Below are 24,491 nucleotides of genomic sequence, written 5' to 3'. Positions count from 1 at the left end.
TTCAATGGTATAAGTAGTATCTAGTGGGAGTGGTGGAGTGCGAAAAGAATGAGTCAAAGTCTTGGTTACAAAACTCTTATCGGCACCCGAATCGAATAAACAAGAGACATAAGAATCATTGAGAAGAAACGTACCTGTGACTAGTTCATTGTCATCCCGGGCTTCCTCAGTGTTGATGTTGAAAGCTCGGCTGCGTGTATTGGGGTTAGCTTTCTTCTTTGGGCACGCATTCCTATAATGACCCGGTTGACCACATTCAAAACAAAAACCCGGTCTTGGTGCATTTGGCCCCTTTTGAGCAACGGAAGCGGCGTTTCTACAATCGTTGGCCACATGGCCACTCCTTTGACATTTGTTGCAAAATGGCTTGCCACATTCACCATAATGATGTTTGTGGCACTTGTTGCAAAATGGTTTATTCTCGACATAACCTTTCTTGTCGTCGGAGGTCCCGACAACCGCTTATGCTAAAAACGGCTTCCATTTGCTCAAACCATCGGGTGAGCACAACCGGTCCCCCAGTTCCATCGAAGGTGTGAGGTTTGCATCCCATGAAAGCTTTATAGGAGCATCCCTCATTTGAATTACTGGCTCCATTGTTATTGTTGTTGTGGTTGTTGTTATTGTTGTTGTTGTTGGAAGAGTGACCGATCATGGCCGCATCCAAGGCGGTGGCTATCATTCGTTGTAGAGCTTGTTCGGGTGTTTCATGGCGTGGTAAACGGCGATGAGGCATTGTTCCTTCAAAACACAAGAATATCATTGATTAGTATTCTCAATAATACTAACCGTGATATGGAATGAGGATAAAGAGAAAATTTTCCTTGATTCTCCTTAAATTCTTTATTTCATAATGTCGGAATGTTCATATGAGTCACCGTAATATAATCCCGGAAATTATATTGCCCTAATTCATATGTGCATTCGACATTATTTCACTGAGTCAAGGTGGCGTGTCAATCAAATTAAACAACGTGAGATTAAGATGGAATAAAAGTTAGATATGAATAGAAGAGTTCGAGTATAAATGCACAAGTAGTCAAGTAATTCTTACTTCAAGTATATATGCCGATTGTAGTCTAGACTCACTAATGTATCCTACGACTCGGGGTTGACACCAATGAACTCTAAATCCCTACAACCAACGCTCTGATACCATCTGTAACGACCCGACAAAATCGTCATTGACGGCGCCGTCTACTTAGGTCCCGTTACGTGGTCATAAGTCTTTAAAACAACGTTTGACCAAAATATATCGCATTCATTTCAATTATAAAGATGTTTCAAAGTTTACAAAGTAGTTCGACGACCAAACATGTTACAACGTTTTAAGTACAATTGAAACCTATGCGACACAAATTAAGTTAAGTCAAAAGACGCTCCACGTATGCATGTATACTCGACATCCAAGCAAGTATCAAAAATAATGTTCGGAAGTATGTATCACCTAGCATTCATGGACTTGAGAAAACATATAGAAAACTGTCAATGAAAAACGTTGGTGAATCATAGGTGTAATAATAACGTTGTTTTTGAACCACAAGATTTAATATAGTTGATTATCCAAATTGTTTGTATTCCAAAAGTATGTTTGCGAGCACCCAATTATCAAACTTAACTGTTTTGTACCATGTTACGTAGTGTTAGAACATACACTATACTCAAAAATATATTTCATCCGCTAACGGTAGCGAACCATTCGAATGAGGGCTCATCAAGCCCAATGTGATCACATAACATAAGTTCACGTTTACACCCTGCAAGTGTAACTAATGATAATTGAATTGAGGCTTTTTATTCTAACTCGCTGTAGAATGTTTGTTTTCGTACTTGTGTTCAAAGCACAAAAGTATGATACGTATATGTTTCTCATCCCATAGTTTAAAAGTAAAAGTTGTTGAAAAGGTGGGACTATGATCTCACCTTGAGTGCACGAGTAATAAAGTACTTCGCAAGTAAACGTGTGCAAGGACAATTGCTAGTCTTGACCTAAACAAGTAGGTTGTATCAATAACGGGAACACGATTGGTCAAAGTTGTTCAATTAGTCCTATGGCTCGTTACGACTCGAATATATAGCATGTGAATCAAATTGTCAAGTTTCATGCAAGATACAAGTATAAAAGCATGTTAGAACGATTGCCTAAACATTTGGTTAAGTTTGACTACAAGTCAAACTTGGTCAAAGTTAAAGTCAACGGGGTCGGGTCGGGTATCCGACAATTTTCCCATGATGAGAAATCATATATGAGCATGTTATCCAAACTTCATGTTAATCGGAGTTGCAGTTAAGCGAGAAAATAAATTATGAAAAAAAAAATAAAACACAAAGAAGTGGTATGGGGACTGCGCGGCGCGCACTACAACGTGGAACTAGTTCAGAAATCATTCCAGGGGTCAAGCATCTGCATCCTCCAAATTGCACGGCGCGTACCTAAAAGGTGCTGTTTGGTGAAATTTTGTTAAGTCTCGAACCAAACATCAAACAAACATAACTCATGAACCGAAAACATTCTAAATGCATGCCATACACCGTTGGAAAGGTAATTTAATGAGGAACACAACTAAACACATATCATCAACCAAAATCATCATTTAAAATAATCAAATCCAAGTTGAAAGCTCATTAAATGCCCACCATAAATGCTTTCAAGTTCATAAATGCACTTTGATGATTCAGGAATTAAATGCACACATATAATACGCCATTTTGTAGGTAATCATGCATACAATGCTAATAAACACTTACAATTAATCTTGCAAAGCTTTCAATGCATTTAAATTTCCATTTTACTTCTATCAAACCCTAACCCAAAGTCACAAAATCAATAATCATTTTAATCAAGTGTTCTTAATCAACCTACACATCAAATTGAAGCTAGTGATGCTAGTAACACATTTAATACATGCACTTTTAACATCTAACAACATTTAAGCAATCAAATCTCAAGATCAAACACACCCATTTCAAGTTTAAGCTAGTTACATCAAAATAACAAGAACAAGCATACAAATCATATATTCATGTTAGACTTGAGCCATAGACACTAATTAACACTTTTATAAGTTAAAAACACCAAGAACAAAGAATCTAGTGATTTTAGAAAGTTACCCAAACTTGATGAAATCGGTATAGAATTGAAGAGGAAGATGCAAGGATTCCAAATATGTAATTTGTTTTGATGTTTGATTGCTAGATTGAAAATGGATGATAAATCTTTATAGTTGGGGTTTGAGAGAAAAGTAGAAGTATTGAGATGGAGATGGAGATGGGAGGTGAATGAATGGTGGGAGGTGGGTTTGACTAGTTCACTAGTCACCACTTTGCCCTCTTGACAACATTAGTCCCTCAAGTTTAAAAGCGAGTGTGTGGATTACTAAACGAGATATTTTAAAATGCGTATTAACGGAAGATGTTAAATTTACATAACGGACTTTCAAATAGTAACGGAAGGTAAATGGAAAAAGGTGGGATGTTACAATATAGGTGTGTTCTATATTCTTAATTCTTACTTGTATATTCTTGATTGAATTCTCTTAATATATAGATAGTATCACACTCACAGAATTTAATTAGTTCAATGACATCTCTACGATTGAATCCTTTCTCAACTTACACTCAATGGCATCCACCGGAGATTCCGAAGGTTCTGATTTTGATGCCAAAGTTTTCAGGCATAATTTGACTAGAAGCGACAAATATAACCGGAAAGGATTCGGTCATAAAAAGGAGACTCTTGTGCTTGTGAATCAAGAATATACAAGTAAGAATTAAGCACTTTTATCTATTTTCAGTTTTTTTTCTTTCACATTTTATTTATTTTTATGTAAACTAGAGTGTTGTAAGAGTTTGTTAGGTTTAACATATTCATGTATTTGATTAATACATTGTTTGGTAGAAAAAGTATCCAATTTCTGGTTGAGGTTCGAGTTTTTTGTGCATTATCGGTTGATTTTGTAGAATTCATGTGAGATTGAATTAAATTTTGTTGAGGGTTCGAGTTAAATTCATTAGTGTAAAAATAAAAAAATTGGATCAATAAAACAACTGTTTAAATTGCATATATGTGTTATTGTGGACAAAGTGTGCTCTGGATTATGCAAATGCAGCTGCAATAATCAAAAGTTAAGGCCCAAGAATAACTAAATTGGTGTTTACTGGTTAATTGATGATGTTTTTTTGCTACTGCAAGGTGATATTATTAAGACGTTGAAGGAGAACAATAATGAATACACATGGGGAAATGTTATTGTGAAGCTTTCTGACGCTTATGGCTTTTGCTGGGGTGTGGAGCATGCAGTTCAAATTGCATATGTAGCAAGGAAACAATTCCCTGATGAGACGATTTGGATCACAAATGAGATTATTCACAACCCTACTATAACAAGGTATTATTATGATTTACGCGGTTTAGTTTTAGCAATGGATCACGTTTAGAGTGTGCTATGCTTTCAGTTGATACATGAATCTCATTCATTTAAGTACAATCTCATTTTGAACATTCTTTGTGAACACAAACAAGTGATCCCATTCATTTAACGTATCACTTTATGTGGTTCACGTCCTACATGGTAGTGACCCTTTTTTATGCATGTTCTTGCAATACAGACTTGACTTTCTCCATTTGAAACTTCAATCTTTTTTGTCAAATCGTGTCCCACACATTTGACAAAATGGTTGTATCAAAACTTCAATCAAGCTAAACACTTGTGTAGTTGAGTTAGATTTCATTATACTTGAAGATAAAAATGGTTGTATCAAAACTTTGTAGTAATTTATCAAAGATATCAGTTTTTGACGTGTTAAATTATAAATGACTTGATATGGGTGTGTTCTATAGTTATCGGGTCAAAGAAATTGCCCAAACCAGTTGAATTGGTTAAATTGGTTGAAAGCCAAACAGAAGGTGTATCATGCTGTGACGACCCGGAAAATTTTAACTTATTTTAAACCAATTCTCTATATGATTTCATCATGATAAGTAATGAATTTTGACAAGTTTTAAAACTTTTAAAAATGAGTTTTATACAAACAGTTGACCATCCATTTGTCCGACGATTCACGAACGTCATAACTTGTATTAATTATATACTTATGTATATATATGTATATATATGGATTATATCTAACTTAAATATATGATAATTAAGTATCTCATTAAGTATATTAACAATGGGTTATATATATAAAATGAGACTACTAACTTAAGGGTTTCGAAACATTATATATATGTAACGCTTAACGACGTAATAACCCTTATGTTAAAATGAATATATATATTTATTGTATTAATATGTAATATACACACTTTTGAAAGACTTAAATACTTGTACTAACATATTTATACTCAACAAAGATAGCTATACTCGTATTCGCATTCGATTTTCTCAAGAATTCTACTCGTATTCATACGGTATTTATACCCGTATTATACACAGTTGCTAGATGTATTTAATATTGGAATATACCAATAGGAAAACATCATTTTCAACCTTTTATCATGGAAAATGACATCTTTGTTATTATATATGACTCATGAGACATGTACTATATACAATTTCTAGATGTATTTACTATTCGTATATACCAATAGTAAAACATCATTTTCAACCTATTAATCATGGGAAAACATGTTTAAACATTTCTTAACTTCTAGTATTAAACTTCTAGCTCAAAATTCAACTTAGGAATCCCTTTATGAGGAATCAAAAATGACGCCTAACTACATACACACTTAACCATTTCCATTTCAATTCTAATCCTCATTTCTTACTCTATAAAACACACACACTTGAAATCTCTTCTCAACCTCCTCATCTCAGAAAAAATCCATCATAATCTAGCTTTAAAAACAATACATAAACACCATAGAAAGAATCACTCAAGAACACCTTCAATAATCACTTGATCATAAAATCGTTTACATATTCGGACTCCTCTCGAAGACCTCTACACGTATATACCAACAATTTCTTGATTAGGGTAAGTTTCAAAAACTCTAATTTTTGGGTTTTCATGTTTTTTTTACATTTTAGGGTAGATATAGTGTCTAGTGCTCAAGTCCTTGTATGTATGCATGATAGTATTCGTTAATTTGATCGTTTGATGACTTTTTGATAAATCACGAATTTGTATTTGATGGTAACAGAAATTTGAATTTTTAAATTTCATGATATTATGTGATATTCATAATCCTCATGAAAAACTATTGATTTTAGGCTTTGGATTCGCTTGATTTCGTTTCCGTATGCTTATGTTATGACCGTTTGAATTATCGTTGTGTTTTTATGCTTGATCAGAAAACTGGTATTGATGGGTCACGAATTGGCTTATGTGTTGATTACCATTGGATAGAAAATTCAAAAACACTCAGGTTACACTAGGATATCATGTCATTTGCTTGAGTAAAACTCGTGTTATGCCTAATCGAATGAAAATGTAGATTTTTCCAGCACATGCATGAAAACGGACTTGTATTCTAAAATGTATTGACTTCTGAGATGAGATCTTTTCATATCTGAAATATACACAGAAATTAATTCACTTTTCGTGTAGATATCATGGTCTAATTGTATCTATATCTTAGGCTAATTGCATGCGAAAGTGACTAGCTAAACTAGGATCGAATCTTCCACTTGTTCTCTGATTTGTACTCTGTGGTTTGTGTTTTGTGAATTAACATGAATGCTTCTGGAATATGAATCTTTACATGATATGTGATATACGTTTAGTTTATTGCAACCTATTAAAACTTATGCATTGTGCACACTAGGGCCATATTTTTGGTAATTTTTGAAATGAACTGAAAGAGGACATCCAACTTTGTTGAATAAACTGTACCAATTGGCTAAACCAAAGTTACTTATTTTTGGATATGTTATATTTTGACTTGTCCTTGAACCATGGCCACTTACCTTGTATTAATTCCATGTCTCTAGCTCCGGTTATAGCCATTACGATATCAGTGCGCGGTCAGAAACTGATTTAGTAAATGATAAATGTACCCCTTCTGATTCCCGACTTGTAGACATAGTATGAGACCCTGGCCGGACTTTTTGGAATCTATTTTGAGTCTATTTGTGATCTGGAGTTTTCCATGTTACCATGAATTTTGTGCTATGAGATATTATGCGAAGTTTGCTACATGTACATGAACGTTATGCATGACAATAAACTATGATTGTGTAATTGACCATTTATGAACTAAAACGTGTTGTTTGACCTATGTTTGACTATTTGACCAAGTTGAGTAATATTATGAGATTTTGACTTGTGTTAACCATGTTGACTGTGTTTGACTTGCGTTTGACTTACATTTGACTTAATTTGACTTGCGTTGACTTTTGTTGACTTTTGCTAAATTTATGAGTCGGACTTGAGCAATATGACTATACTTACCCTATGGACTGACCTAGCTTATTAGATACTTATTGACCAACATATGTTCTCTAGGTTAAGGTCTACGGTTACTTGCATTCCGATATTCGGTTTTATCTCTGTGATTTATTTCTGAAGTTGTCAGGTGAGTTTCATTTACTCCCTTTTTAATTGCTTTTGCAATATATATTTTTGGGCTGAGAATACATGTGCTGCTTTTATAAATGTTTACGAAATAGACACAAGTACTTAAAAATATATTCTACGTTGAGTTGTACCACTGGCATACTTCCCTGTAGCTTGGTAACTACTATTTACATGTGGTATTGTAAACGCGAATCCTGTTGATAGATCTATCGGGCCTGACAACCCCAACCGGACTGGACGACCAGTATTCAACGGTTGCACAGTACTTCGTTTCGGTGACTACACTTGGTACGGTGTAGTGAGATTTCATAATAAAGAGAATATGCGACGTGATTAAATGTTAAGTATGGTTACCAAGTGCTCAACCACTTAGAATGCTTTACATACACTTGCGAGTGTATTATGTTTATGATTATGAAATCTTGTGGTCTATTAATATATTGAAATAATTGATACGATAAACCTATGAACTCACCAACCTTTTGGTTGACACTTTTAAGCATGTTTATTCTCAGGTACGAAATAAGTCTTCCGCTGTGCATTTGCTCATTTTAAGGACATTACTTGGAGTCGATCATCGCAATGGGACTAAATGTTGATGACTTCGTCCAGATGGATTAGGACGGGTCGTTTCACATGCCCTCCAATCACTAAGAGAACCAAATATATGTTCAGACGACCCATTTGCTGTCCTCTAACGAAATGTCTATGATTTGATTAATTTTTATAGCCTTGAATTAAAGGTGGTAATATCAGCTGGTCTGGAAGGTTGAGCAATGGTTCAAATTCAATGTGCGATGAAACACATAATTGCTTAGAAGTTATAACACTCAATCTTTGATGTTAAAGGTATTACAATAAGGTATTTTTGGTCCATATTTTTTTATTATCTCGAAATTTCTCATACTTCCATTGGGAGTTTTTTTTAAACAACTTATAGAAGATACTCAAACTATGATACTAAAGTGGTAGTACTTGGTTCATTCGTTTAAATTTTTATTTCTAACTTCTTTAATGCATCCATTAATTGTATCTTCCACATTATAGTGTGTTACTACTTTTACTAATCTATTTCATTATAATCTCTACTTTCTCTTTAAGTGTAACAAAGTATTCTTATAATTGTTTTTTAACAGTCGTGCAACACATGGGCTCAAAGTTTGTTACATGTTTGCAGAAGGAATTAGGCGACACATGGACACTCATTTTAGGGTAAACCATTTCATCATGCACGTTCAGATAATTCTCAGTCTCAACATTTCAAGTTCTTTTTGACGTGTAACAATACTATTTAGCTGATGAAAATCCCAAGTAATTTTAAGCGATCATTTTTCGACAAGATTAACCGCATGAAAATTTCAGTCATGGTCAACGGTATGTCACTGAATTAAGCCATAGTAATTTAATTGCGGCTCTTGACGAATGTTGTTATTTACATAATGTCGAGTGGGATTTAATATAGGCTTACTCCCTGACATTGTTTTTACTAACAAGATATGACCTCACCTAATTTGTCACACGATATGCGCTCTCACCATATATTCTCTAACTCATTTACGTTGTTCAGATGCAGGTCAACATCCCGACTCGCATGCACATTGTTCTATGAATTTCTCTATTCTTATGCAGGTCAACATCCTGACTCGCACGTACATTGTTCTATGTACTGAGAAGTTTGATTCTTCATACCGTTTTTCTTGATTTTACCATTTTTGGGTGATTATTGTGTTTAGATCTTCAGTGTCTCGAAAAGTTATGGCCTTTTTATGAGTTGAATCAGTTAGGATGTTTTGGTCCTAATTTTCACTGCATTTCAGCCGTAATTATTACATAGTCGCTTGGCTCTTCTGGTAGCTTAAATTTTAATTATTGTTGGCCTCTATTAGTTAACCTATTTTCTAGCTTATTTGTTCTTATTTGTGGTCTGTTTTAGATCATGCAGCCACAATTATCGGTTCAAACGATATGCCTTCTACGCAGCTGGCGGGATGTCCAGTTCAATATTCTGACTGTATGTACCTTTTCACCCTTTGTTGTGGATATAAATGTATGATGTTTTATATAATTTCTGTATGCCATTGTTTAGAACTTTAGCCTTTGCTTGGGTGGTTATAATTTGTTATTTGCTTCCCCGGTAACACGGATTCGAATATTGTTTTTATGGGATTTTACCCATTTATTTTGTGGCCTTTTGTTTTTAATTGTTGCCTTCAACGTGTTTCTTCATTCTGGTTTCTTGGATTTTAATCTATTTTCTAAATATGATAGATTCAGTTTAGTGGTCATCCGCTCCCCTTCTTTGGGTTTTTACACGCGTAAACAAGACCTCCGATTGCAGTAAGTTTTTTTTTTTTTTTTTTTTTTTTTTTTTGCATGTTATGCATCGCGTTTCCTTTTCGCAATTTGATTTGTGTGTCTTCAAGCTTATCCGTAGATTCTTATGTTTGTAGGTTTTTCGTTGTCCAATTGTTTATTTAATGAGTTTTTTGACGTTGAATGACTTATTGATTTTGTTATTTGCTGTAGGTGACTTGGATACTTTGCGTTTTTGTTATTGTAAGGTAACTTTTTTGATTTAGTTTGCGTATTTGTGAATTTTTTTGTAGTTTACATCGATGTTGTGTAGTTATTATAGTGTAACTTTTTTTAGTTTAGTTTGTGTATTGTTCTATAGTTTGACTGGAAATCGTTTTTTTTTTCTATTCAAAAGTTGTAATTGTAATGTGCTTTTATTTTGTTTTCAGATTGTTATGTTCTTATGTGGTCATCTTTTTTTATATTGGTTTGGGTGTTGCTTAGCTTTTTGTATTTGTTATTTGTTGCAGTTCTTAGCTTATGATTGACGATAAATATATCGGATTTATTAGCCTTAATCGTTGTTATTTGTGTAAATCAATATTTCAGTTATGCAACTTTTGGTGATGTTCTTACTTTTATATTTGCTACTGTTGGTCATGTGTTTTGTGTTTTCCTAATGTTGGAATTAGTAGTCTTAATTTATATGTTTTGTGTAAAGCAACAAACTTAATCATATTATGTTTATTTCATCAACAACAATACATACTCTATTTATCTTAGCGTTAATTGATATAATATATTCGTTTCCATTTTGTTTGATTAATAGTCGTCGTGCAACGCACGGGCTCTTAAAGGCTAGTATGTATATATATATATATATATATATATATATATACATATATATATATATATATATATACATACATATATTTAAATTTAATAAAATTTTACTTTATTAGAATAAGTAGCTTAATGAAATGTCCCGTTCATATTGATTATAAACGTTCCATATTAATTGATTTCGTCGCGAGGTTTTGACCTCTATATGAGACATTTTTCAAAGGCTGCATTCATTTTTAAAACAACCACAACCTTTATTTTATCTATAAAGGTTTAAAAAGCATTACGTAGATTATCAAATAATGATAATCTAAAATATACCGTTTACACACGACCATTACATAATGGTTTACAATAAGAATATATTACTTCAAAAATAAGTTTCTTTAATGCAGTTTTTACATAATATCATACAAGCATGGACTCCAAATCTTGTCCTTATTTTAGTATGCAACAGCGGAAGCTCTTAATAATCACCTGAGAATAAACATGCTTAAAACGTCAACAAAAATGTTGGTGAGTTATAGGTTTAACCTATATATTATCAAATCATAATAATAGACCATAAGATTTCATAATTCAATATACATCCTATACATAGAGATAAAAATCATTCATATGGTGAACACCTGGTAACCGATATTAACAAGATGCATATAAGAATATCCCCTATCATTCCGGGAAATCCTTCGGACATGATAAAAATGAATTCGAAGTACTAAAGCATCCGGTACTTTGGATGGGGTTCGTTAGGCCCAATAGATCTATCTTTAGGATTCGTATCAATTAGTAGATCGGTTTACTAATTCTTAGGCTACCAAGCAAAAGGGGCATATTCGGCTTCGATCATTCACCCATATAATATAGTTTCATTTACTTGTGTCTATTTCGTAAAACATTTATAAAACTGCATGTATTCTCATCCCAAAATATTAGATTTTAAAAGTGGGACTATAACTCACTTTCACAGATTTTTACTTAGTCGGGAAGTAAGACTTGGCCACTGGTCGATTCACGAACCTATAAAAAATATGTACATATATATCAAAGTATGTTCAAAATATATTTACAACATTTTTAATACGTTTTACTGTTTTAAGTTTATTAAGTCAGTTGTCCTTGTTAGTAACCTACAACTAGTTGTCCATAATTAGATGTACAGAAATAAATCGATATATATTATCTTGAATCAATCCACTACCCAGTGTATACACGTCTCAGGCTAGATCACAACTCAAACTATATATATTTTTGGAATCAACCTCAAACATGTATAGCTAACTCCAACATTACTGCATATAGAGTGTCTATGGTTGTTCCAAATAATATATATAGATGGGTCGATATGATATGTCAAAACATTTGCATACGTGTCTATGGTATCCCAAGATTATATAATATATTAGAATACATGTATAATACAATATAAGTTAGCTAGGATATGATTAATATAGATTTGTTACCAATTTTCACGTAGCTACAACAAGCAAAAAATAACCAATCTTGTTTTACCCATAACTTCTTCGTTTTAAATCCGTTTTGAGTGAATCAAATTGCTATGGTTTCATATTGAACTTAAGTTTATGAATATATACAGAAAAATATAAGTTTATAGTCAGAATTATAGGTTACAAGTCGTTTTTGTAAAGGTAGTCATTTCAGTCGAAAGAACGACGTCTAGATGACCATTTTGGAAAACATACTTCCACTTTGAGTTTAACCATGATTTTTGGATATAGTTTCATGTTCATAAGAAAAATTATTTTCCCAGAAGAATAACTTTTAAATCAAAATTTATCATAGTTTTTAATTAACTAACCCAAAACAGCCCGCGGTGTTACTACAACGGCGTATATCCGGTTTTACGGTGTTTTTTGTGTTTTCCGGTTTTAAATCATTAAGTTAGCATATCATATAGATATAGAACATGTGTTTAGTTGATTCTAAAAGTCAATTTATAAGGATTAACTTTTGTTTGCGAACAAGTTTAGAATTAACTAAACTATGTTCTAGTGATTTCAAGTTTAAACCTTCGAATAAAGTAGTTATATATATATGAATCGAATGATGTTATGAACATCATTACTACCTCAGGTTTTGTGGATAAACCTACTGGAAATGAGAAAAATAGATCTAGCTTCAAAGGATCCTTGGATGGCTTGAAAGTTCTTGAAGCAGAATCATGACACGAAAACAAGTTCAAGTATGATTTCCACTCGAAATAAGATTGTTATCGTTATAGAAATTGAATAAAAGTTTGAATATGAGTATTACCTTGTATTAGAAAGATATATTACTGTAAATAAGAAAGATTTCTTGAAGTTGGATGATCACTTTACAAGATTGGAAGTAAGCTAGAAAACTTGGAATTATTCTTGATTTTATGAAACTAGAACTTATAGAATTTATGAAGAACACTTAGAACTTGAAGATAGAACTTGAGAGAGATCACCTAGATGAAGAAAATTGAAGAATGAAAGTGTTTGTAGGTGTTTTTGGTCGTTGGTATATGGATTAGATATAAAGGATGTGTAATTTTGTTTTCATGTAAATAAGTCATGAATGATTACTCATATTTTTGTAATTTTATGAGATATTTCATTCTAGTTGCCAAATGATGGTTCCCATATGTGTTAGGTGATTCACATGGGTTGCTAAGAGCTGATCATTAGAGTGTATATACCAATACTACATACATCTAAGAGTTGTGTATTGTACGAGTACGAATACGGGTGCATACGAGTAGAATTATTGATGAAACTGAACGAGGATGTAATTGTAAGCATTTTTGTTAAGTAGAAGTATTTTGATAAGTGTATTGAATTATTTCAAAAGTGTATGAATACATATTAAAACACTACATGTATATACATTTTAACTGAGTCGTTAAGTCATCGTTAGTTGTTACATGTAAATGTTGATTTGAAACCTTTAAGTTAACGATCTTGTTAAATGTTGTTAACCCAATGTTTATTATATCTAATGAGATGTTAAATTATTATATTATCATGATATTATGATATATTAATATATCTTAATTTGATATATATACATTTAAATGTCGTTACAAAGATAATCGTTACATATATGTCTCGTTTCGAAATCCTTAAGTTAGTAGTCTTGTTTTTACATATGTAGTTCATTGTTAATATACATAATGACATGTTTACTTATCATTTATCATGATTAAACATAGTGTAACAATATCTTAATACGATTCATATGTAATTAGTAAGACGTTGTTATAACGATAATCGTTATATATATCGTTTCGAGTTTCTTAATTCAATAAACACAATTTTATGTATATAACTCATTGTTAAAATACCTAATGAGATAATTACATATCATAATATCATGTTAACTATATATATAATCATATATATGTCATCATATAGTTTTTACAAGTTTTAACGTTCGTGAATCACCGGTCAACTTGGGTGGTCAATTGTCTATATGAAACCTATTTCAATTAATCAAGTCTTAACAAGTTTGATTGCTTAACATTTTGGAAACACTTAATCATGTAAATATCAATTTCATTTAATATATATAAACATGGAAAAGTTCGGGTCACTACAGTACCTACCCGTTAAATAAATTTCGTCCCGAAATTTTAAGAAGTTGGAGGTGTTGAAGTATCTTCTGAAAATAAGTGCGGGTATTTCTTCTTCATATGATCTTCTCATTCCCAGGTGAACTCAGGTCCTCTACGACCATTCTATCGAACCTTAACAATTGGTATCCTGTTTTGTTTAAGTCTTTTAACCTCACGATCCATTATTTCGACGGGTTCTTCGATGAATTGAAGTTTTTCGTTGATTTGGATTTCGTCTAACGGAATAGTGAGATCTTCTTTAGCAAAACATTTCTCCAAATTTGAGATGTGGAAAGTGTTTTGTACAGCCGCGAGTTATTGAGGTAACTCAAGTGGGTAAGCTACTGGTCCGACACGATCAATAATCTTGAATGGTCCAATATACCTTGGATTTAATTTCCCTCGTTTACCAAATCGAACAACGCCTTTCCACGGTGCAACCTTAAGCATGACCATCTCTCCAATTTCAAATTCTATATCTTTTCTTTTAATGTCGGCGTAGCTCTTTTGTCAACTTTGGGCGGTTTTCAACCGTTGTTGAATTTGGATGATATTCTCGGTAGTTTCTTGTATTATTTCCGGACCCGTAATCTATCTATCCCCCACTTCACTCCAACAAATCGGAGACCTGCACTTTCTACCATAAAGTGCTTCAAACGGCACCATCTCAATGCTTGAATGGTAGCTGTTGTTGTAGGAAAATTCTGCTAACGGTAGATGTCGATCCCAACTGTTTCCGAAATCAATAACACATGCTCGTAGCATGTCTTCAAGCGTTTGTATCGTCCTTTTGCTCTGCCCATCAGTTTGTGGATGATAGGCAGTACTCATGTCTAGACGAGTTCCTAATGCTTGCTGTAATGTCTGCCAGAATCTTGAAATAAATCTGCCATCCCTATCAGAGATAATAGAGATTGGTATTCCATGTCTGGAGACAACTTCCTTCAAATAAAGTCGTGCTAACTTCTCCATCTTGTCATCTTCTTTTATTGGCAGGAAGTGTGCTGATTTGGTGAGACGATCAACTATTACCCAAATAGTATCAAAACCACTTGCAGTCCTTGGCAATTTAGTGATGAAATCTATGGTAATGTTTTCCCATTTCCATTCTGGGATTTCGGGTTTTTGAAGTAGACCTGATGGTTTCTGATGCTCCACTTTGACCTTAGAACACGTCAAACATTCCCCTACGTATTTAGCAACATCGGCTTTCATATCTGGCCACCAAAAATGTTTCTTGAGATCCTTGTACATCTTCCCCGTTCCAGGATGTATTGAGTATCTGGTTTTATGAGCTTCTCTAAGTACCATTTCTCTCATATCTCCAAATTTTGGTACCCAAATTCTTTCTGCCCTATACCGGGTTCCATCTTCCCGAATATTAAGATGCTTCTCCGATCCTTTGGGTATTTCATCCTTTAAATTTCCCTCTTTTAAAACTCCTTGTTGCGCCTCCTTTATTTGAGTAGTAAGGTTAGTGTGAATCATTATATTCATAGCTTTTACTCGAATGGGTTCTCTGTCCTTTCTGCTCAAGGCGTCGGCTACCACATTTGCCTTCCCCGAGTGGTAACGAATCTCAAAGTCGTAATCATTCAACAATTCAATCCACCTACGCTGCCTCATATTCAGTTGTTTCTGATTAAATATGTGTTGAAGACTTTTGTGGTCAGTATATATAATACTTTTGACCCCATATAAGTAGTGCCTCCAAGTCTTTAATGCAAAAACAACCGCGCCTAATTCCAAATCATGCGTCGTATAATTCTGTTCGTGAATCTTCAATTGTCTAGACGCATAAGCAATTACTTTCGTTCGTTGCATTAATACACAATCGAGACCTTGCTTTGAGGCGTCACAATATATCACAAAATCATCATTCCCTTCAGGTAATGAGAATATAGGTGACGTAGTTAACTTTTTCTTTAACAATTGAAATGCTTTCTCTTGTTCATCTTTCCATTCAAATTTCTTCCCTTTATGCGTTAATGCAGTCAAGGGTTTTGCTATTCTAGAAAAGTCTTGGATGAACCTTCTGTAGTAACCAGCTAGTCCTAAAAACTGGCGTATGTGTTTCGGAGTTTTCGGGGTTTCCCACTTTTCAACGGTTTCAATCTTTGCTGGATCCACCTGAATACCTTCTTTGTTCACTATGTGATCGAGGAATTGAACTTCTTCCAACCAAAATGCACACTTTGAAAACTTAGCGTACTGTTTTTCTTTTCTCAGCAACTCTAGCACTTTTCTCAAATGTTCTTCGTGCTCTTGATCTTTCTTCGAGTAAATAAGTATGTCATCGATGAAAACAATGACAAACTTGTCAAGATATGGCCCACACACTCGGTTCATGAGGTCCATGAACACAGCTGGTGTGTTAGTCAATCCAAAAGGCATAACCATAAACTCGTACTGACCGTAACGCGTCCTAAAAGCAGTCTTTAGAATATCATCCTCCTTCACCCGCATTTGATGATATCCAGAACGTAAATCGATCTTCGAATAAACAGATGAGCCTTGTAGTTGATCAAATAAGTCATCGATTCTCGATAGTGGGTAGCGGTTCTTGATGGTAAGTTTGTTCAACTCTCGGTAGTCGATACACATCCTGAATGTACCATCTTTCTTCTTGACAAACAAAACGGGAGCTCCCCATGGTGATGTGCTTGGTCGAATGAAACCACGCTCTAAAAGTTCCTGTAACTGACTTTGTAATTCTTTCATTTCGCTGGGTGCGAGTCTGTATGGAGCATGAGCTATTGGTGAAGCTCCTGGTACAAGGTCTATTTGAAATTCAACGGATCGATGTGGGGGTAATCCCGGTAATTCTTTCGGAAATACATCGAGAAATTCTTTTGCGACGGGAACATCACTGATTTTCTTTTCTTCAGGTTTAACTTCCTCGATGTGTGCTAGAATGACATAACAACCTTTTCTTATTAGTTTTTGTGCCTTCAAACTACTAATAAGATTTAATTTCGCGTTGTTCTTTTCTCCGTACACCATTAAAGGTTTTCCTTTTTCACGCATAATGCGAATCGCATTTTTGTAACAAACGACCTCTGCTCTCACCTTTTTCAACCAGTCCATGCCAATTATTACATCAAAACTCCCTAACTTGACTGGTATTAAATCAATTTTAAACATTTCATCCCCCAGTTTAATTTCTCTCTCCCGACATATATTATCTGCTGAAAATAATTTATCGTTTGCTAATTCGAGTAAAAATTTACTATCCAAAGGCATCAATGGGCAACTTAATTTAGCACAAAATTCTCTACTCATATAGCTTCTATCCGCACCTGAATCAAATAAAATATAAGCAGATTTATCATCAATAAGAAACGTACCCGTAACAAGCTTCGGGTCTTCCTGTGCTTCTACCGCATTAATATTGAAACTCTTCCACGGCCCTGCCCATTAGTATTCAGCTGATTCGGGCAATTTCTAATAATGTAGCCCGGTTTTCCACATTTATAACAAACAGCGTTGGTATTACTTGCTCCGACACTATTCGTTTCGGCATTACTTGTTCCGACATTATTTGTTCCTTTAGTTCTGTTAAACTTTGGTCCGTAGACCTCACACTTTGTCGCGCTATGACCATTTCTTTTACACCTGTTGCAAAATGTCGTGCAAAACCCCTGATGATTTTCTTCACACCTATGACATGGCTGTTTTTGGTTTTTGTTGTCGTTGTTGTTATTGAGGTTGTTGTTGGGATTGTTATTGTTGTTGAAACAGTTGTTGTAGTTGTTGTTGTTGTTGGGATGTTTGTTGTAGTTATTGTTAGGATTGCGGTTATTGTTGCGATTGTTGTTGCGGTTGTTGGGATAGTTGTTGCGATTGTGGTTGTAATTGTTGTTGTTGTTGTACTGGTGACTCTTGTCACCATTTTCCTCCCACTTCCTCTTGAGTTGTTTCGTGTTGGCTTCTTCGGCCGCCTTCTCTTTAATTCTTCCCTCAATCTGATTTATGAGTTTATGAGCCATTCGACTTGCCTTCTGTATAGAAGCGGGCTCGTGTGAACTCACATCTTCTTGAATCCTTACTGGTAACCCTTTTACAAACGCGTCGATCTTCTCTTCTTCATCTTCGAATGCTCCCGGACACAATAGGCACAACTCTGTGAATCATCGTTCATATGTGGTAACGTCGAACCCTTGTGTTCGTAACTCTATAAGTTCTGCCTTGAGTTTATTGACTTCGTTTCTAGGACGGTACTGCTCGTTCATCAATTGCTTGAATGCCGACCACGGTAGTGCGTAAGCAGCATTTTGTCCTACCTGTTCAAGATAGGTGTTCCACCACATTAACGCAGTACCTGTGAAGGTAGGCGTAGCGTACTTAACTTTGTCCTCTTCAGTACACTTACTTATGGCAAACACCGATTTGACTTTCTCGGTCCACCGTTTTAATCCAATTGGTCCTTCGGTTCCATCAAATTCCAAAGGTTTGCAGGCAGTGAATTATTTGTAGGAGCATCCTACACGATTTCTTGCGCCGTTAGTTGCATTACTAGATTCAGAGTTATTGTTGGTATGTAGCGCAGCCTGTACTGCGGCTATGTTTGCAACAAGAAAGGTACGAAATTCCTCTTCGCTCATATTCATGGTGTGTCGAGTAGTCGGTGCCATTTCCTTCAAAATAGCCAACTGAATCGAGTTAATCATACAGAATATTAAGAGTAGTCAATAGTATTTCGTATCATAATATGAACTCATTTATAAAAGCTTTTTCTTCATATTAGCGTTTTATAAGTTTAAATTCGGGTACTACCTACCCGTTAAGTTCATACTTAGTAGCTAATATACAATTCAACTACTACAATTCCATATGAAAATCTGATTATAATAATATATCACATATAAATATTCTTCAAACTTACAACATCGCTATATTACATATAACATGAAATATAGTACACTTTGATACAGGACAGTTTTAAAGATAAATCTAGTTAATACGCAAGTTGTTCAGTAAAGGAAATAAAGACACGTAATTCATAAGTCCAGAAACAAGTCATGCATTCTGGTTTTACTAAGACGACTTCTCATCCTTGGTCTTGTGGAAAATAACCATTATGACCATTGGCTAGGCAGTATGTTGTAATGTCGTCAAAAGGACGAGAGTTTTGTAATGTCCAACAGCCCCGTAATAATCTAAAAACCTTGTTTCTCACCCCAACTACTGAATCTGTCACTTGTGGGAAGGTTTTATTTAAAAGTTGCAATCCAATGTTCTTTTTCTCACTTTGGTAAGAAGCAAACATCACTAACACGTAAGCATAACATGCTTCTTTATGTTGCATGTTAGAAGCTCTTTCTAATTCACGAAATCCTATGTTGGGATATGTTGAGTCAAAATAGGTTCTTAACCCGTAGCGTAAAATTGCATTTGGGTTCCCCACATTTAACGCTTTAAAGAAAACACGGCGTAACTTACGGTCTCCCCAATGTGATATACCCCACCTATCAAAGGAAAGCCTTTTATAAACTAAGGTATTTCTGGAAAGTCTTTCAAATGTCTGACAAGTTAATTTCGCCATAACTAAATGTGCTGATGAATTCTGACCGACTTTAGACAAGATTTCCTCAATCATATCCTCTGGTAGGTCTTCTAAAATATTCGGTTGTCTACCCTTAATGTCCATTTTGTTTTTATACTGTAAAATAGACAAGGATTAGATTCGTAAAAGATAATTAACAAACAATACAAGCAATTTTTACATAGAACATAAAAGTACAAGCACATTACAATACATATAATACACAACATGATTACAACCTTCTTATCTGAATCACTGGTTTCTTCTTCTTCGGACTTAGTTCGTTTTCCTAATTTTCTAGGAATATATGGTGTTCCTCTAATACGAGCCGTCGTTTTTCATAATGGTTTAGAAAAACCTGGTGGTTTAGAGGTTCCCGGGTCATTGTTACATTTTAGGAAATACGGATGTTGTCGATACATATAAAGTTCATTGGGGTTGGAATCGGGTTTCTCTATTTTTATACATTTTTCCTTGTTATTTTCTTTCACTTTATTAAATTGGGTCGAGGTAATTTCTATAACATCATCGGAATCCTTATCGGGATCCGATTCATCGGAAAATTGGTAATCTTCCCAATATTTTGCTTCCTCGGCGGAAACACCATTGACCATTATTAACTTTGGTCCGTTGGTTGAGGATTTTCTTTTATTTAATCGATTTACTATAGGTATCAATATTTCTTCCTCCAGAACCTCTTCTTCTTCTGGTTCCTCCTCTTCCGATTCATCCTCTTCTGGTTCCTCTTCTTCCGGTTCCTCCTCTTCCGGTTCCTCTTCGGGAATTTGTGAATCTTCCCAAAATATATTTGACTCTTCATTATTATTAGGTGAATCAATGGGATTTGTACTAGAGGTTGACATCTATCACACAATATCAAACACGTTAAGAGATTAATATATCACATAATATTTACATGTTAAGAATATATAGTTTCCAACAAAAAAAATGTTAAGCAATCATTTTTGAAGAAAAACACGGTCGAAGTCCAGACTCACTAATGCATCCTAACAAACTCGGTAAGACACACTAATGCAATTTTCTGGTTCTCTAAGACCAACGCTCGGATACCAACTGAAATGTCTCGTTCATATTGATTATAAACTTTCCATATTAATTGATTTCGTCGCGAGGTTTTGACCTCCATATGAGACGTTTTTCAAAGACTGCATTCATTTTTAAAACAACCACAACCTTTATTTTATCTATAAAGGTTTAAAAAGCATTACGTAGATTATCAAATAATGATAATCTAAAATATATCGTTTACACACGACCATTACATAATGGTTTACAATAAGAATATATTACATCAAAAAAAAGTTTCTTGATTGCAGTTTTTACATAATATCATACAAGCATGGACTCCAAATCTTGTCCTTATTTTAGTATGCAACAGCGGAAGCTCTTAATAATCACCTGAGAATAAACATGCTTAAAACGTCAACAAAAATGTTGGTGAGTTATAGGTTTAACCTATATATTATCAAATCATAATAATAGACCACAAGATTTCATAATTCAATATACATCCCATACATAGAGATAAAAATCATTCATATGGTGAACACCTGGTAACCTACATTAATAAGATGCATATAAGAATATCCCCTATCATTCCGGGAAATCCTTCGGACATGAAAAAAACGAATTCAAAGTACTAAAGCATCCGGTACTTTGGATGGGGTTCGTTAGGCCCAATAGATCTATCTTTAGGATTCGCGTCAATCAGTAGATCGGTTTACTAATTCTTAGGCTACCAAGCAAAAGGGGCATATTCGGCTTCGATCATTCACCCATATAATGTAGTTTCATTTACTTGTGTCTATTTCATAAAACATTTATAAAACTGCATGTATTCTCATCCCAAAATATTAGATTTTAAAAGTGGGACTATAACTCACTTTCACAGATTTTTACTTCGTCGGGAAGTAACACTTGGCCACTGGTCGATTCACGAACCTATAAAAAATATGTACATATATATCAAAGTATGTTCAAAATATATTTACAACATTTTTAATACGTTTTACTGTTTTAAGTTTATTAAGTCAGTTGTCCTTGTTAGTAACCTACAACTAGTTGTCCATAATTAGATGTACAGAAATAAATCGATATATATTATCTTGAATCAATCCACGACCCAGTGTATACACGTCTCAGGCTAGATCACAACTCAAACTATATATATTTTTGGAATCAACCTCAAACATGTATAGCTAACTCCAACATTACTGCATATAGAGTGTCTATGGTTGTTCCAAATAATATATATAGATGGGTCGATATGATATGTCAAAACATTTGCAAACGTGTCTATGGTATCCCAAGATTACATAATATATTAGAATACATGTATAATACAATATAAGTTAGCTAGGATATGATTAATATAGATTTGTTACCAATTTTCACGTAGCTACAACAAGCAAAAAATAACCAATCTTGTTTTACCCATAACTTCTTCGTTTTAAATCCGTTTTGAGTGAATCCAATTGCTACAGTTTCATATTGAACTTAAGTTTATGAATATATACAGAAAAATATAAGTTTATAGTCAGAATTATAGGTTACAAGTCATTTTTGTAAAGGTAGTCATTTCAGTCGAAAGAACGATGTCTAGATGACCATTTTGGAAAACATACTTCCACTTTGAGTTTAACCATGATTTTTGGATATAGTTTCATGTTCATAAGAATAATCATTTTCCCAGAATAAAAACTTTTAAATCAAAATTTATCATACTTTTTAATTAACTAACCCAAAACAGCCCGCGGTGTTACTACAACGGCGTATATCCGGTTTTACGGTGTTTTTCATGTTTTTCGGTTTTAAATCATTAAGTTAGCATATCATATAGATATATAACATGTGTTTAGTTGATTTTAAAAGTCAAGTTAGAAGGATTAACTTTTGTTTGCGAACAAGTTTAGAATTAACTAAACTATGTTCTAATGAATTCAAGTTTAAACCTTCGAATAAGGTAGTTTTATATATATGAATCGAATGATGTTATGAACATCATTACTACCTCAGGTATTGTGGATAAACCTACTGGAAATTAAAAAAATAGATCTAGCTTCAAAGGATCCTTGAATGGCTTGAAAGTTCTTGAAGCAGAATCATGACACGAAAACAAGTTCAAGTAAGATTTCCACTCGAAATACGATTGTTATAGTTATAGAAATTGAATCAAAGTTTGAATATGAGTATTACCTTGTATTAGAAAGATATCTTACTGTAAATAAGAAAGATTTCTTGAAGTTGGATGATCACTTTACAAGATTGGAAGTAAGCTAGCAAACTTGGAAGTATTCTTGATTTTATGAAACTAGAAGTTATAGAAGTTATGAAGAACACTTAGAACTTGAAGATAGAACTTGAGAGAGATCACTTATATGAAGAAAATTGAAGAATGAAAGTGTTTGTAGGTGTTTTTGGTTGTTGGTATATGGATTAGATATAAAGGATGTGTAATTTTGTTTTCATGTAAATAAGTCATGAATGATTACTCATATTTTTGTAATTTTATGATATATTTCATGCTAGTTGCCAAATGATGGTTCCCATATATGTTAGATGACTCACATGGGCTGCTAAGAGCTGATAATTGGAGTGTATATACCAATAGTACATACATCTAAAAGTTGTGTATTGTACGAGTACGAATACGGGTGCATACGAGTAGAATTGTTGATGAAACTGAACGAGGATGTAATTGTAAGCATTTTTGTTAAGTAGAAGTATTTTGATAAGTATTTTGAAGTCTTTCAAAAGTGTATCAATACATATTAAAACACTACATGTATATACATTTTAACTGAGTCGTTAAGTCATCATTAGTCGTTACATGTAAATGTTGATTTGAAACCTTTAAGTTAACGATCTTGTTAAATGTTGTTAACCCAATGTTTATTATATCTAATGAGATGTTAAATTATTATATTATCATGATATTATGATATATTAATATATCTTAATATGATATATATACATTTAAATGTCGTTACAACGATAATCGTTACATATATGTCTTGTTTCGAAATCCTTAAGTTAGTAGTCTTGTTTTTACATATGTAGTTCACTGTTAATATACATAATGACATGTTTACTTATGATTTATCATGATTAAACATAGTGTAACAATATCTTAATATGATTCATATGTAATTAGTAAGACGTTGTTATAACGATAATCGTTATATATATCGTTTCGAGTTTCTTAATTTAATAAACACAATTTTATGTATATAACTCATTGTTAAAATACCTAATGAGATACTTACATATCATAATATCATGTTAACTATATATATAATCATATATATGTCATCATATAGATTTTACAAGTTTTAACGTTCGTGAATCACCGGTCAACTTGGGTGGTCAATTGTCTATATGAAACCTATTTCAATTAATCAAGTCTTAACAAGTTTGATTGCTTAACATGTTGGAAACACTTAATCATGTAAATATCAATTTCATTTAATATATATAACCATGGAAAAGTTAGGGTCACTACACTTAAGGCCCGCGATTTCACGAATTTTGTATTTTTATGAGAACGCATTTAATAAATTCAATTTATAGGAATTGATAATATACTATACTAATATGGTTGATAAAAAATAATAAAATAAGAGAATAATGATCTATTAATGTAAAACAATATAAAACATTTGAAAC

The 24,491-nt window shown here is 33.5% G+C and overlaps 1 protein-coding gene across 1 annotated transcript; it reads left to right on the top strand.

Annotated features, from left to right (window-relative positions):
* The first annotated feature begins 3,621 nt into the window (after positions 1–3,621).
* Positions 3,622–10,323, top strand: LOC139888866 (uncharacterized). Its single transcript, XM_071871849.1, has 8 exons — positions 3,622–3,763; positions 4,193–4,388; positions 8,661–8,736; positions 8,820–8,898; positions 9,258–9,343; positions 9,458–9,535; positions 10,051–10,085; positions 10,269–10,323. The coding sequence occupies exons 1-8, from the start codon at positions 3,622–3,624 to the stop codon at positions 10,321–10,323; spliced, it is 747 nt and encodes a 248-aa protein (XP_071727950.1).
* Positions 10,324–24,491: the final 14,168 nt, after the last annotated feature.

This window comes from Rutidosis leptorrhynchoides, chromosome 2 (assembly GCF_046630445.1).
Source record: "Rutidosis leptorrhynchoides isolate AG116_Rl617_1_P2 chromosome 2, CSIRO_AGI_Rlap_v1, whole genome shotgun sequence".
In the NCBI taxonomy this organism is placed as follows: Eukaryota; Viridiplantae; Streptophyta; class Magnoliopsida; order Asterales; family Asteraceae; genus Rutidosis; species Rutidosis leptorrhynchoides.
Note: the sequence above shows the minus strand (reverse complement) of the source record. Positions and strands in the feature narration are given on the sequence as shown.

Bases quoted from the DNA above. Each gene is read 5' to 3' on its own strand.
- LOC139888866 (XM_071871849.1), top strand. From the start codon at position 3,622: ATGGCATCCACCGGAGATTCCGAAGGTTCTGATTTTGATGCCAAAGTT. The intron at 4,389-8,660 runs GTATTATTATGA...GTTTTTTAACAG, and splicing joins CACAACCCTACTATAACAAG to TCGTGCAACACATGGGCTCA. The intron at 10,086-10,268 runs GTAACTTTTTTG...TTTTGTTTTCAG, and splicing joins TGCGTTTTTGTTATTGTAAG to ATTGTTATGTTCTTATGTGG.